The sequence below is a fragment of the Orycteropus afer genome, unplaced genomic scaffold (assembly GCF_000298275.1).
Source record: "Orycteropus afer afer isolate SDZICR_OR568_19922 unplaced genomic scaffold, OryAfe1.0 scaffold00054, whole genome shotgun sequence".
Taxonomy (NCBI): Eukaryota; Metazoa; Chordata; class Mammalia; order Tubulidentata; family Orycteropodidae; genus Orycteropus; species Orycteropus afer.
Window position 1 is genome coordinate 5,004,549 of NW_006921641.1, and position 16,144 is coordinate 5,020,692.

General features: G+C 39.6%; 1 protein-coding gene across 1 annotated transcript in view; it reads left to right on the forward strand.

The window, feature by feature from the left end:
* Positions 1–16,144, forward strand: part of SRD5A2 (steroid 5 alpha-reductase 2) — a 77,089-nt gene that overhangs the window by 57,991 nt on the left and 2,954 nt on the right. Inside the window, exons 2-4 of the mRNA XM_007938804.1 lie at positions 8,618–8,781; positions 9,308–9,409; positions 13,312–13,462. Of these exons, the coding sequence (XP_007936995.1) occupies positions 8,618–8,781; positions 9,308–9,409; positions 13,312–13,462 (417 nt within the window). The remainder of the gene's footprint in view (positions 1–8,617; positions 8,782–9,307; positions 9,410–13,311; positions 13,463–16,144) is intronic.

Sequence of the window (16,144 nt, forward strand, 5' to 3'; positions counted from 1 at the left end):
AGAATAATTTCTAATTTTTCATTTATTTTGTCATTTTGTTCTTGTATTTTCTTCCAAAATTCTTCTAAAGTTTTTCCTGTGTTTTCTTTGGTCTGTCTCTCAATCCTTTGGAGATACCTAAAGATAATTCTTTTGAATTCCTTATCAGAGAGTTCCAATGCTCCTTCTTCCTCAGAGATGTGTTGTGGGTCTGTATCCTGTTCCCTTCTTTCTACCACTTTATCTTGCTTCTTTGTGTGGACTGTGATGGTCTGTTGTCTCCAAGATATCGTGGTGTTGTATTTAGATCTCTGTTAACTGTTTGTGAAGAACAGCCAAAGGTGATTCAGGCTTCTTTTGGTGGTTTTTTTTATCATTGGCATGTTGGTGAAGAAGGAGGTAGTGGCTCTCACTCAGTAAGTGAAGTTGCAGGAGGTGTGGGTGTAGTTGTGTCTTATGGGGACTCTTTATGTCTCCCACTCAGTTAGACAAAAATTACAATCGACTAACCACCCAAACCTAAAAGCAAATGGACAAAAAATACACCATGTAATCACACAGGAACAGTACCAAAAAGAGAAAAAAGAAGAAGAAAATCTGCAATATCTGTGGATAGGGACTAAGAGAAAAAAAGTAGAGAAGGAGAATAATGAAAAAAAAAAATAGGAAAAATGGAAAAAGAAAAACAAGGAATGGGGTTAACCATGAGAAAAAAGGGGGAAAAAAAAAGACTTTAAATTAAAAAAAAAATTTTTTAACCAGGAACAGGGAAAAGATTAAAAAAGTTGTAATCTAGGACCTGGGAGGGCAAGAATAAAGAATAATAGTAAAAAGGACAAAAGTATTAATAATAACAGTCGTTTTAAAGCAGACAAATACAAGCAAACTAAACACCAGAAAAAAGAGGGAGAAAAAGAAAAAAAAGAAGGTGGAGGACAGGGCAGGACACCCAGGCTCCGTCAGTGCACACAGATTGGGATGGAATTCCTGTGGGCCCAGAAGGTGGGTGGGAGTGGGGGATGGCTGCACCTCCATTCACCAAGCAGGTGTGGGGTATTAGAGTAACAAGAGGAATGTTGCACCTTTTCAGTCATGCAGGTCCAGAGTGTCCTTGGGGTTATTGGCAAGCATAACCTATTCTTATTCCCCTGGAATCTGGTAGAGCACTGTGTCTTTAAATATCCAAAATGGTCAAGCCGCTTGTAAACATTCAAAATGGGGGTGCCCTCCAGACTGACAAAAGTCTACCATTCAGCCAGTCTTCCTCTTCACTGCTGCTTCCCCTTTTATTCCACAGCCACCAGAGCAGCCCTCCATGCAGTCCCTGGCTAGCAGGGCTGATTTTTAGGTTAATTCTCAGGTCCTACCACCACTCGGAAATCTCCAAGATGTCTGTGCCATCAGGATTGCTTAGGATCCCTGCCAGACCACAGCTCTGTCTCCTTTTTTGTATTTTCATGCAAATTCTTCTGGGGTTTAGTCCACTTCTATATCCTTCTCTTCAAGGCTCAGGGGTCCAGGATTATCTTCTGTGTCTGTGTTAATTGGTTCCCCTTTTCTTTGTTGAAGAGGGTCTGTGCTGTCTTTCTGCCTATTCCACCATCTTGGAATCTCTTAACTCATTATTCTTTTTGACACCCATTTTGTCCCAGATTTGGCCAGTGGAACCCACTTAAGTAATTTTGACAGCCCATTACCCCTGTTAATTATTTCCTTGCTTTCAGACATGACAAAATAATCTCTGACTCTCCTTGTGCTTTCCTGTCCCTGGTCAGGAATTAGCTATACCTCCAAGGTGTCCTATTTCCTATAAACTCATTGCCATTGAGTCTATTCTGACTCATAGTGACCTCCATTGGGTGTCTGAGGTGGTAAAACTTTATGGAAGTAGATTGCCCCATCTTCCTTCCACTGAGCAGCTGGGGGGTTTGAACTACCAAACTGCAGTTAGCAGTCAAATACCTTAGGCACTGCACCACTAGAGCTCCATCTGTTTCCTATGCTGTTATTGTTAGGTTCTGTAGAGTTGGCTCTGACTCATAGTGACCCTATACACAACAGATTGAAACACTGGCTGGTCCTGTACCAGACTCACAATCCTTGCTATACCTGAGCCCATGGTTGCAGCCACTGTGTCATTCCATCTTGTTGAGGCCTTTCCCCTTTTTCCTAGACCTTCTACTTTATCAAAATAAGACTTGGGAGTTCAATATTCCTATTGCTGTCATTATTCCTAAGTCTCTGAGTGGGTAGATTTAACAAAGTCATGAGTTTAAATTCATATTTTTTCCATTAAAATGTAACATTACAGCTTTCTTTGATTTTTACATTTGTACATCTCTTCTTTTACACTGAAAATATTAGTTCTTAGTAAAAATATCTTATTTTCTTATACTTTCTACCTAACAATTGTTGTTGTTATTGTTGTTATGTGCCATCAAGTTGGGCCTGACTCATAGCGACCCCTCCTTGATTTCAAGGCAATATCACTACGGAAGTAGATTGCCCCATCTTCCTTCCGAGGAGTGGCTGGTGGGTTTGAACCGCCAGACTTCTGGTTAGCAGTCAAATGCCTTAGGCACTACATTACCAGAGCTCCCATACCTAACAATACACATAAAATTTTTATAAATTATTGTTGCTAGCTGCTATCAAGTAGGATTCAATTCATAATGACCTTATGTACAATAGAATGAAACACTGCCCATTCCTTCTCCATTCTCAGAATCATTGCCATGCTTGAACCCATCATTGCAGCCACCATGTCAATTCATTCAATTGAGGGACTTCCCCCTTTTCACTGATTCTCTGCTTTACCTAGCATGATATCCTTCTCCAGGGACTGGTCCAGACTGGTCCCTTCTGGCAACATGAACAAAGTATGAGAGATGAAGTCTGGCTATTCTCACTTCTAAGAAGCATTATGGCAGTACTTCCAGGACAGATTTGTTCCTTCTTCTAGCAGTTCGTGGTACAGATGATATTCTTCACCAACATCACAATTCAAATTCATCACTTCTTCTGTGGTCTTCCTTATTCATTGCCCACCTCTCCCATGAATATTAGACCATTGAAAAAACCATGGTTTGGGTCAAGTGCACCTTAGTCTTCAAGGTGACATCTTTGCTCTTTAACTCTTTAAAGAGGTCTTTTCCAGCAGATTTGCCCAATGCAATATATCATTTGATTTCTTGACTGCTGCTTCCATGGGCATTGACTGTGGATCCAAGCAAAATTACTTTCTTCACAACTTCAATCTTTTCTCCATTTTTCCTGATGTTGCTTATTGGTCCAATTGTGAGCATTTTTGTGTAAGGTGTAAGGTGTAAACCATACTGAAAGCTGTAATTATTGATCTTCATCAGTTGGTGCTTCAAGTCATCTTCATTTTCAGCAAGCAAGGTTGTGTCATCTACATATCGCAGGTTGTTAATGATTCTTCCTTCCATCTGGATGCCACTTTTTTTTTTTCATATTATACTCTAGCTTCTTGGTTTATGTGCTCAGCATACAGACTGAGTAAGTACAGTGAAAGGATATAACCCTGACACACATCTTTCCTGATGTTAAACCATGCATCATCCCCTTGTTCTATTAGAATGACTGCCTCTTGCTTTATGTACAGGTTCTGCATGAGCACAATGAAGTGTTCTGGAATTCCCATTCTTCTCAATGTTATTCATAATTTGTTATGATCCATACAGTTGAATGCCTTTGCATAGTCCATAAAACACAGCTAAACATCTTTCTGGTATTCTCTGCTTTCAGCCAAGATCCATCTGACATAAGCCATGATATTCCTTCTTACATTGTCCTCTTCTGAATCCAACTTGAATTTCTGGCAGATCCCTGTCAATGTAATGCAGCAACCATTTTTGAATTATCTTCAGGTAAATTTTACTTCTGTGTGATATTAATGATATGGTTTAATAATTTCTGCATTTTTTTGGATACCCTTTTTTGGAATGGGCAAAATATGGACCTCTTCCAGTTGGTTGGCCAGGTAGCTGTCTTCCAAATTCCTTGGCATAAATGAATTTGCACCTCCAGCACTGCATCTGTTTGTTGAAACATCTCAATGGGTATTCTGTCAATTCTGGAGCCTTTTTTGCTAGTTCTTTTAGTGCAACTTGGACTTCTTCTTGACCATATTCTACCTCCTGAAACAGTTGATCATCGACCAATTTCTTTTTGGTTTAGTGACTCTGTGTATTCCTTCCATCTTCTTTTGATGATTTGTGCATTGTTAAATATTTTACCCATAGAATCCTTAAATATGTAACTTGAGGCTTGAATTTTTTCTTCAGTTCATTCAGCTTGAGAAATGCTGGATATGTTCTTCCATTTTGACTTTCTAACTCCAATGCACATTTCATTATAATACTTTACTTTGTCTTCTCAAGCCAGCCTTCTGTTCAGCTCTTTTATTTCATAATTTCTTCCATTGGCTTTAGCTACTCTTTGTTCAAGAGCAAGTTTTTTCCTGACATCCATTTTGTTCTTTTCTTCCTTCCCTGTATTTTTAATGACTTTTTGCTTTCTTCACATGTGACGTTCTTGATGTCATCCCACAACTCTTCCGGTTTTTGGCCACTGGTGTTCAATACATCAAATCTATTCTTCACATGGTCTCTAAATTCAAGTGGCATATACTCAAGGTCATATTTTGGCTCTCATGGAGTTGTTTTAATTTACTTCAGCTTCAACTTGAACTTGCATATGAGCAATTGTTGGTCTGTTCCACAGTCAGCTCCTGGCCTTGTTCTGATGATATTGAGCTTCTCCATAACCTCTTTACACAGATGTAGGTAATTTGATTCCTGTGTATTCCATCTGGTAAAGTCCACGTGTATAGTTGCAGTTTGTGTGTTGAAAAAAGTATTAACAGTGAATAAATCATTGGTCTTACAAAATTCTATCATGCAGCCATTTTTATCACCAAGGCCATATTTTCCAACTACCGACACCTCTTTGTTTACAATTTTTGCATTCCAGTCACCAGTAAATATCAATACATCTTGGTTGCATGCTTGGTCAACTTTAGACTGCAGACATTGGTAAAGCTCTTCAATTTCTTCATCTTGGCTTTAGTGGTTGGTGTATAAATTTGAATAATAAGTATTAACTAGTTTTCCTTGTTGTTGTTGTGTGCTGTGGAGTCAGCTCTGACTCATAGGAACCACTCCTTGGGTTTCCGAGGCAGTATCGCTATGGAAGTAGATTGCCCCATTTTCCTTCTGAAGAGTGGCTAGTGGGTTTGAACTGCCAGCCTTCTGGTTAGCAGTCAAGTGCCTTAGGCACTAAGCTACCAGAGCTCCCAAATTGACTTTACAGCCCAACTCAACCACTGCCATCATAGCAACCCCTTCTTGTGTTTCCGAGGTGGTATCACTATGGAAGTGGGTTGCCCAACAGTTTTCCTTGTAGGTATATGGATTTTATTCTATCACTGACAGCATTGTACTTCAGGATAGATCTTGAAATGTTCTTTTGATGATGAATCCAGAACCATTCCTCTTCAATTTGTCATTCCTACCATGGTAGACCATATGATTGTCAAATACAAAATGGCCAATACCAGTCCATTTCATCTCACTAATGCCTAGGATATTGATCTTAATGCATTTCATTTCATTTTTGACAACTTCCCATTTTCCTAGATTCATACTTATTACATTTCATGTTCTGATTATTAAAGGGTGTTTGCAGCTGTTTCTTCTCATTTTGATTTGTGCCACATCAGTAAATGAAGGTCCAGAAGTTTTACTCCATCTATATCACTAAGATTGACTCTACTTTGAGGAGGCTGCTGTTTTCCAATTGTATTTGAGTGCCTTCCAACCTGAGGAGCTTGTCTTCTGGTACTATATCAGACAATGTTTCACTTCTATTCATAATGTTTTCCAGTAATATATCAGACAGTATTTCACTGCTATGCATAAGGGTTTCACTGGCCAATTTTTTTCAGAAGTGGATGGCCCTGGCTTCCTTCTTAGTCTTAGTATGGAAGCTCCACTGAAACCTGCCCAGAATGGGTGATCTTGTTGGTGTTTGAAATGTCTGTGGCATAGCTTCCAGAATCACAGCAACATGCAAGCCACAGAACAACAAATTGACAGACAAGTGGTGGATCAGTCAATTGGCTGTAAGGAACATGAAGGTTGGGCAATCTACTTCCGTAGTGATACTGCCTCGGAAACCCAAGGAGGGGTCGCTAAGAGTTGGGTCCGACTTGACAGCACATAACAACAACAAGAAGCAGCATGAATTGATGTTAAAGGAAGCTGTTTGAGGTAACTGCTTATGCTAGTTACTTGTATGTTCTAGATCTGCATAGTACTGTATTAGTTACCTAGTGCTGCCATAATAAAAACAACACAAGTGCATGGCTTTAAAGAACAGAAATTAATTTTCTCACAGTTTTGCAGGCTGATATTTGAACCAGGGTTTCTGCTATGTTGATTCCTTCCCTGTTGATAATGCTGGGTGTTCTTCACTTCCTTCTTTTCCTTGGCTTGTAGACAATCCTTATCTGGTATCAATATTCCCCCATGTGTATCTTTTCTTCTCTTTTTATAATTCAAATGATTTTGTTTACAATCTACCCTATATTGTTATGGCTTCAATGGGTCGATTGATTTATATTGCATTAGATCATATTGTAGAAGGCAATCTGCTGTACCTAAGGCTAACTAATTTAATCTTCTGTAACTACTCCATGATAGCAACTAGACTAGTGTTTAACCAAACAATTGGGAACCATAGGCTAACCACACTAACACATAAAAGTTCTGGTCACAGGTGTCCAAATCCTTTAATGGTGAAAGTACACTTTTTCAAAAACTTATGGTGGACCAATTGAATATCAACATGTAACAGAATGAAGTTGAACCCTTACTGAACAAAAATTAACTAAAAATCGATCAAAGAACTACATGTAAGAGCTAAAATTATATAACTCTTAGAACAAAACATGGAGTAAATCTTGATGGGCTTGGATTTGACAAAGGATTCTTAGATATGGCACCAAAATCATAAGCAACAAAAGTAAAAATAGAAACTTCAGACTTCATCAAAATTAAAAACTTTTGTGCTTCAAAGATAGCATAAGAAAATGAAAAAAACAATCCACAGCCTAGGAAAAAACTATTTGCAAGTTATGTATCTGGTAAGGAGCATATATTAAAAATATACAAAGAACTCTTACTGAGAACCCTTCTACCTGACACGTGGTGTTGCCATGAGTTGGGATTGACTGCAATGACAACTGATTGGTTATTGTTCACAGTAGTGCCAAATTGGAAATAACCCAAATGTTCATCAAAGTAAAATACAGATGTAGTATATTGAATGAGGATAATATACAACAGTGAAAGTGAATGAGCTACAGCCATATGCAAAATCACCCTCATAATGATGAATTAAAGAAAAAAAAGACACTGAAATAGACTCTAATTATCACTGAGTATGGTTTCACTCATAATGAGTTAGAAATGAGGAAACTAAACTACTTTCATAATGATACCATCTTGGAAACCCAAGGAGGGGTTGCTATGAGTCAAATCCAACTTGACGGCAGCGAGGTTTGTTTATTTTTTATTTTTGTAAACTGTATTTTTAGAGACATATACAAATTTGGTGAAACTGTGAAGAAATGAAAGGAAATGATCACAAAATTCAGGATGCCTGTTGCTGCTAGGGCAATGATGGTTTTGGAACAGGGTGGGACACAAGAGAGGCTTCTGGGATGATGGCAGTGTTCTATTTCTTAACCTGGTTAGTGGCTATATGGGTGTTTATCTGATAATTATTCATTAAATTCTTCACAAATGGCTATGAGTATTTCTGTACAGATGTTATATTGAATCATAAAAGAAAAATTCTAAACAGTTATTTGTGGTTTAGTATTTAGCATAATCTTCTGGAAAAATGTTAACTTTGTGTTATTTAAAAATTTTAAGCCCTTCATTTTCCATTCTTCTAGATTCCTAATTCCCAGCATTAGAAGGGTCTCTCTTTTTTCTCAAACGATTCTGCAGTCTACTTTCTAGGGAATGCTACAATATCAGTCACTAAATCGTATTAGAAGCACATTATGGGAAGTCCTGTGCTTGAATGGTTGCTACCAAAATGCCATTCTACTGTTTCTTGGCTTTACTTTTCTTCCAGTATAAACTAGATTTCATTTTCAAATTTACATAAAACTCATCTCCAATCCACGGATCATAGAATTGAGTTTATTAACTACTGAAGGGAGATGATATTTACCTCTTGAGGCTGCTGTGAGGATATAATAAAGTAAGTAAATGGTGGCTATTATGAATATTCTCGGAAGGAAGGTTGGGCATTCCTACTTCCATAGTGATACTGCCTCGGAAACCCAAGGAGGGGTCGCTATGAGTTGGGGCCGACTCGATGGCAAACAACAACAACAACAACAACATTATGAATACTAGGATAATAGCATGAATATTTGCTCTAGAATAAGACTGTTATTTCATTCCACAAATTTAAGGGAAAATGGTTTTTGAAATAGGTTTGATACGTTTCTCCGTTGGAATCATTTTCCCCTCATTGTTTGACTCTTTGTTTTTTTTTTTTGGCAATGGATCCTAACCTTTCTCCCCATCTATTCCAGGACATTCATTTACTCATTTCTCATTAGAGGGAGACCTTTTCCAATTATATTCCTTCTCAGAGGCTTTATCTTCTGCTTTGGAAATGGGCTCCTTCAAGGCTACTATCTGATTTATTGTGCTGAATACCCCTATGAATGGTTCACAGATGTGCGATTTAGCTTGGGTAAGTACATCTGACCAGTGCTCACCCACTTCCCAGCTAACATCCCTCCCCATATTCTAAGTAACTCATCATCATCATCTCTCCACTGTACTGCAACAACAAATGACAGCATTCTTTCTTTCTCCCACCCCTACCCCAGTCTTTTCTCTACTTAATAGCCAGAGAGATTAAAAAAAAAAAAAAAAAAAAAACATGTATCATATCATTCCCCATCTAATAATCCTCTAGTGGATTTCCACTACTCTCAGTTAGAATAAAATACAAATTTTATTAACCATTGCCTGTGAAACCCAACTGTGTAATTTAAGCCCTTAGTATATGAAACAACAAAGCCCCTCCACCTAAACTTGGGACCAGAGCTAATTTCCCATCTCCATTTTTTTTTTTTCCGCTATATCTTAGTACCATTCTTAGAATTAGAAATTAAATTCATTTCTTCCATTTATAGAAAAAAACTTAAGTGTGAGGAAAAACTCCATAATTGAAATACATGTTTAACTTCTTCTCCCTCTCTTCTTTTGTCAAGGTGTCTTCTTATTTATCATAGGAATGGGAATCAACATTCATAGTGACTATATATTGTGCCAGCTCAGGAAGCCTGGAGAAACCACCTATAGGATTCCCCAAGGTAATGTCTTCCCACCCTCCTGATTCCCGCTCCTCTTTGTTGTTCTTGTTAGGTGCCATCAAGTTGATTCCATCTCATAAAACTCTATGTATAACAGAATGGAGCACTGCCCAGTTCTGTGCCATGCTCACAATTGTTGTCATGTTTGAAACCACTGTTGCAGCCACTGTACCAACCCATTTCATTGAGGATTTTCCTCTTTTTCACTGATCCTTTATTTTATCAAGCATGACATACTTCTCCATGGACTGGTCCCTCCTGATAACATATCCAAAGTACGTGAGACAAAGTCTCACCATCCTCACTTCTAAGAAGCATACTGGTTGTATTTTTCCCAAGGCAAATTTGTTCATTCTTCTGGAAGTACACCCTATACTCAATATTCTTTGCCAACACCATAATTCAAATGCATCTTCTTTGGTCTCCATTATTCATCGTCCAGTTTTGCATGCAAATGAGGTGATTAAAAATACTGTGGCTTGGGTCAGGCACACCTTAATCCTCAAAGTGACATCTTTGCTTTTTAACACTTTAAAGAGGATTTTTGCTGTAGATTTGCCTAATGCAATGTGTCTTTTGATTTCTTGACTCTGCTTCCAAGGGAAGGAGCTCTGGTGACACAGTGATTAAGACATTCAGCTACTAACCAAAAGGTCAGTGATTCAAACCCACCAGCCGCTTCATGGGAGAAAGATGGGACATTCTGCTTCTGTAAAGATTTACAGCCTTGGGGTAGTCTACTCTATCCTATAGGGCCACTATGAGTCAGAATCAACTTCATGGCAGTGGGATTGTTTTTTCTTTCATAGGCATTGAAATGAAATCCTTGACAACTTCAATCTTTTGTCCATTTATCATGATGTTACTTATTTGTCCAGTTGTGAGAATATTTGTATTCTCTATGTTAAGGTATAATCTGTACTGAAAGTGGTAGTCTTTGATCTTCATTAGTAAGCAATTCAAGTCCTCTTTGCTTTCACCAAGCAAGGTTGTGTCATCTGCATATCATAGGTTATTAATGAGTCTTCTTCCGATCCTGATGCCACAGTCGTCTTCATGTAGTTCAGAAAAAACAACAAAACAAAACAAAAAACCCGAATTCACTGCCGTTGAGTCAGCTCTGACTCATAGCTACCTCTCCTTGGGTTTCCAAGACGGTATCACTATGGAAGTAGATTGCCCAACCTTCCTTCCGAAGAGTGGCTGGTGGGTTTGAACTTCTCAGATTATTTGCTCAGCATACAGACTGAATAAGTATGGTGAAAGGATATAACCCTGGCATATATCTTTTCTGATTTTAAACCATGTAGTATCTTGTTCTGTTTGAATCACTGCCTCTTGGTCCATGTACACATTTCACATGAGTAAAATTAAGTGTTCCAGAATTCCCATAAGGACCTCTGATGGCTCAGTGCCTAAGGTATTTGACTGCTAATTAGAAGGTTGGCAGTTCAAACCCACCAGCGACTCCACAGAAGGAAGACTGGGCAATCTACTTCTGTAAAGATTTACTGCCCCAGAAACTCAAAGAGGGTAGCTATGACTTGGAATCGGCTCTATGACAGTGAGTTTGGTTTTGGAATTCCCACACTTCACAATGTTTTCCATAATTTGTTATGATCCACACAGTCAAATGACTTTGCATGGGCAATTCAATACAGGTAAAAATCTCCCTGGTATTCTCTGCTTTCAGACAAGATCCACTTGACATCAGCAATGATATCCCTCATTCCACATCCTCTGCTGAATCTTGCTTGAATTTCTGGCAGTTACCTGTTGATGTATTGCTGCAACTGTTTTGAATTATCTTCAGTAAAATTTTACTTATGTGAGATATTAATGATATTGTTCAATAATTTTCACATTCTATTAGATAATCTTTCTTTGGAATGAACACAAATATGGATCTCTTCCAGTTGGTTGGACAGGTAGCTGTCTTACAAATTTCTTGGCATAGATGAGTGACAAGCTCCAGTGTTGCATTCCCTTGTTAAATATTTCAATTGGTATTCTATCATTTCCCAGAGCCTTGTTTTTTGCCAATGCCTTCAGCACAACTTGGACTTCTTCCTTCAATACCACAGGCTCTTCTTGATCATATACTGCTTCCTGAAATGGTTGAATATCAACCAATTCTTTTTGGTATAGTAACTCTGTATTTCTCCATTGTCTTCTTGTTTGTTTTACATTCAATATTACATGTATTTTAGTTTCACTCCCCATTTACCATCCCCAACCCTAACCCAGTCTCCTCCTCTCCCTGCCCAGTAATCCTCCCCACTGTGCCCCTCATAGTTATGCCCTCCTGTGTGTCCTGCACTTCCTCTGTGTGAATGTTGCCCCTCTGGTCTCTCGTGGTTGATTGCTCCAAGGATGCATCTCCGTAGACTATGTGGGTACATCATCCTGGGTTGAGTGGTCTGTGTGTACATCTCGTTTACTATTGGGTTGAGAACCAGCCCCTAGGAGTGAGCTTTATTCCAAGCCCAGAATGTATCACAGGGCCATAATATTAGGGGTCTCATCAGACTCCATCTCACTAGTAATTCTGGTCATTATTGAATTTTTGGATTTTGTTCCACATTTTTCCCCCCACTCTGTCCAGGATCTCCAGATTTGATCCTTTCCTGAGTGATTGGCATTGGTAGACAGGCACCATGTAGTTCTTCTGGTCTTGAGGGACATCATATCCTAGGGCTGATTGCTTCCAAATGCCCTTGTTTTTTTTGCACTCTTCTTCACTTTCAGTGCTAGGAGACCATTAGCTACATCTTAGATGGCCGCTTGAAAACTTTTAAGACCCCAATCACTACTCAACAATGCAGGATGAGACTTTTATGTATTTTGTTGTGCCAATTGAGTCTGGTTTTCCCCAGTACTATGGTCCTGAGTTGGTAGATCCATTGGATCTCTCTCCCACAGTATCTGGCTGTCTGTGAGGGATTACTCTATGTCTGTCTTCTGTTGTTTCTGTAAGGATTGTGGGTATTTTGTATCACTGGTATCTCTGTAAGATTAGCCTCCGCTGAATCTATCCTTGGTCTAGAGTATACTCCTGTTCACTGAACCCCATCTGATCTTAGATGTTTATGTGTTTATCTGTAGCCTGGTGTTTGGTGTTAATGGCAATGCATTATTGTGGATGTGCTGGTTGGTATTAGCATCTGTTGTCTATCTCCTATGTGCACAGCTTGGTATCTTTTGTCTTTGGCTCCATTGTCTTTGGATGCTTCTTGCATTGTTCAATATTTTGCCCATATAATCCTTCAATATTGCAGCTCAAGTCTTGAATTTTTCCTTCAGTTCTTTAACCTTGAAAAATGCTGAGCATGTGGGTATTCAGGGAAGAATAGTGGAAAAGTAAGCATTAGACTGGGAACATCAGTAAATAAAATGAAACAAAAGCCAGACATCCTGTATTTCTCCCTTGTATATCCAAAGTTAGTGTCCAATAATTGTTGGGGATTTGAATGGAGCTCATCAAGAAGTTGGGCCATTTCTCAAGATTCCAGGATGTTCCAAGGTCAACATATTGCTGTTGCTTTGTTCTCTTCCTCAAAGGAGGATTCTGTAAAACTCCTGTGACTGTGAAGGGAGTCCAGTCATGTTTGTTCTGGCTGCCCTTATTTGCCTTGCAACAAAGTAAAAAAAAAAAAAAAAAAAAAAAAAACCAAACTCACTGCCATTGAATCGATTTGACTCATAGCAACCCCTCCTTGGGTTTTCGAGGTGGTATCTCTATGGAAGTAGATTGCCAATCGTCTTTCCAAAGAGTGGCTGGTGGGTTTGAACTACCAGCCTTCTGATTAGCAGTCAAATGCCTGAGGTACTACACCACCAGTTGCAACAAAGTAGAGGAGTCTAAATTTGAAATGATTTTATTCTGACTCTTCTGCCCACAGGTGGATTATTTACATATGTCTCTGGAGCCAATTTCTTTGGTGAGATCACTGAATGGATTGGCTATGCCCTGGCTACTTGGTCTTTCCCAGGACTTGCATTTGCATTTTTCTCATTCTGCTTCCTTGGGCTACGAGCTTTCCACCACCACAGGTAAACTTTTCAATCAAGGTAGGGGCATCTACATGGATTTCTTTTCCAAATGCATTGAGTCAGATTTAGAAACCTAAGATATTTATTTTTATAAGGTAAGGTATTCATAATAATTTGAATTGGTAAATTCTAACATCTTAGGCTTCACTGAATTTGTAATTTAGCTGGATGACAGTAGTAGTAGTAGTAGTTGTTGTTGTTGTTATGTGCCATTGAGTCAGACCTGACTCATAGTGACCCCTCCTTGGGTTTCTGAGGTGATATCACTACAGAAGTAGATTGCCCAACCTTCCTTCTGAGAAGTGGCTGGTGGTTTTGAACTGCCAGCCTTCTGGTTAGCAGTTAAGTGCCTTAGGCACTATGCTACCAGAGCTCCCAGTAGTAGTAGTAGTAGTACCATTTTTTTTTTTTTTCCCCGAAGAGTAAAAATAAACTCCTACACAGAGGCATACTGAGTTGGCTATTGAGAGGCACTGTGCCTGCCTTGCTGAAGAAGCATTCCAACAAGAATGCTTTTATGGCCTTGTGTCTACATGCAGTTAGGTGTTTCAGGTTTGTGGCCTCCTTGCTGCCTCATTTGGAGATGGTTACTGGTTGGCAATAGGCAATAACCGAAAAACCAAACCCACTGTCATTGAGTTGATTCTGATTCATAACGACCCTTTAGGACAGAGTAGAAATGCTCCATAGGGTTTCCAAGGCTATAAATCTTTACAGAAACAGATTGCCTCATTTTCTCCCATGGAGTAGCTGGTAGGTTCAAATCACTGGCCTTTTGGTTAGCAGCTGTATACTTTAACCATGATGCCACTATGAATTGAAGTTGACTTGATGGCAGTGTTTTTTTTTTTTTTTTTCTTTATATGCCACATTACCCACTGCCATTGCATCGATTGGGACTCATTGCGATCATATAGGACAGAGTAGGACCACCCCACTGGGTTTCCAGGGCTGTAAATCTTTATGGAAGTAGACTGCTTCATCTTTCTCTCACAGAGAAGCTGGTGGGCTCCAACCACCAACTTTTTGGTTAGTAGCCCAATGCTTTCGCCACGGTGTCACCAAAGCTTTTTTCACAGTAAGCTATCGGTAAGAGTAAAGGAGTAAAAGTAATAGCTTTCCATTTCATGCTTCAATCTAATTCCCCTCTGCCACATTTCTCACCACTGAAATAGCAGCCACATTAGGCGTGGGGGTAGTACTTTGCCCCCCCCCCAAACAAAGCAAAACAAAAAAAACACCACATTCACTGCTGTCCAGTCGGATCCGACTCATAGCGACTCCTCCTTGGGTTTCTGAAGTGGTATCGCTATAGAAGCAGATGGCCCAATCGTCACTCCTCGGAAAGAAGATGGCACAATCTACTTCCCTAGAGACACAGCCTTGGAAACCCAAGGAGTGGTTGCTCTGAGCTGGATGGGATTTGAAGGCAGCGAGTCTGGGTTTTTTTGGGGATAACTGTGATTATCCAATTACAAAGTACTAGCCCTGTGCCTAATGTGGCTGCTATTTTTTAATTCCAGCCTTGGAAAATCTAGAAGGATTATTTCCCCCTGAAATCTGTGTAATACCAGGGTTCCTTTCTTTCTTTCTTTTTAAGATGCTATATTTTTTAAATTTATTTTTATTTTAAGAACTTGTTTTACATCCAACATTACGTGTACATGTAGTTTCACTCCGCATTTACCATGTCCATCCCTAACCCAGTCTCCTCCCCTCCCTACCCTGTAACCCTCCCCCTGTGCCCCTCATATTTATTCACTCCTATTTGTCCTGCATTTCCTCAGTTTGCATGTTGGTTCTCTGGTGTCTCGTGGTCTATTGCTCTAAGGGATGTATTACCATAGAGTATGTGGGTGCATCATCCTGGGTTGAGTGGTCTGCGTGTACATTTTGTTAACTACTGGGCTGAAAGCCCACCCCTGGGGGTGAGTTTTATTCTAGGCGCAGAATGTTTTCCAGGGCTATAGTATTGGGAGTCTCATCAGATTTCATATGACCAGTAATTCTGGTTATTATTGAGTTTTTGGATTTTGTTCTATGTTTTCCCTCCCATCCTATCCAGGATCTCCAGATTTGATCCTTTTCTGAGTGGTTGGCATTGGTAGCCAGGCACCATCTAGTTCTTCTGGTCTTGAGGGCCATGGTGTCCTGTGGCTGATTGCTTCCAAATGCCCTTGTGTGTTTTATTTTTTTTTGTGTGTTCTTCTTAGCTTCTGATGCTAGGAGACCATTAGATGCATTTTAGATGGCTGCTTGAAAGCTTTTAAGACCCCAGTTGCTACTCACTAATGTAGGACAGAGCAAGGCTTTTATGTATTTTGTTGTGCCAGTTGAGTCTGGGGTCCCCCAGTACTATGGTCATGAGACGGTAGATTTATTGGATCTCTCTCCCATAGTGTCTGGTTGTCTGTGAAGGATTACTCGGTGTCTGTCTTCTATTTTTTCAGTAAGGAATGCAGGTATTTTGTATCACTGGTATCTGTGCAAGATTAGCCTCAGCTCAATCTCTCCTTGGTCCTCGCCTCTCAATAAATCATAGTCAAACTGGCTTTCTGGGAAGGTTGTTGTTGTTGTTGTTATGTGCAGTCGAGTCGGCCCCGACTCATAGCGACCCCTCCTTGGGTTTCCGAGGCAGTATCACTACGGAAGTAGGATTGCCCAACCTTCCTTCCGAGGAGT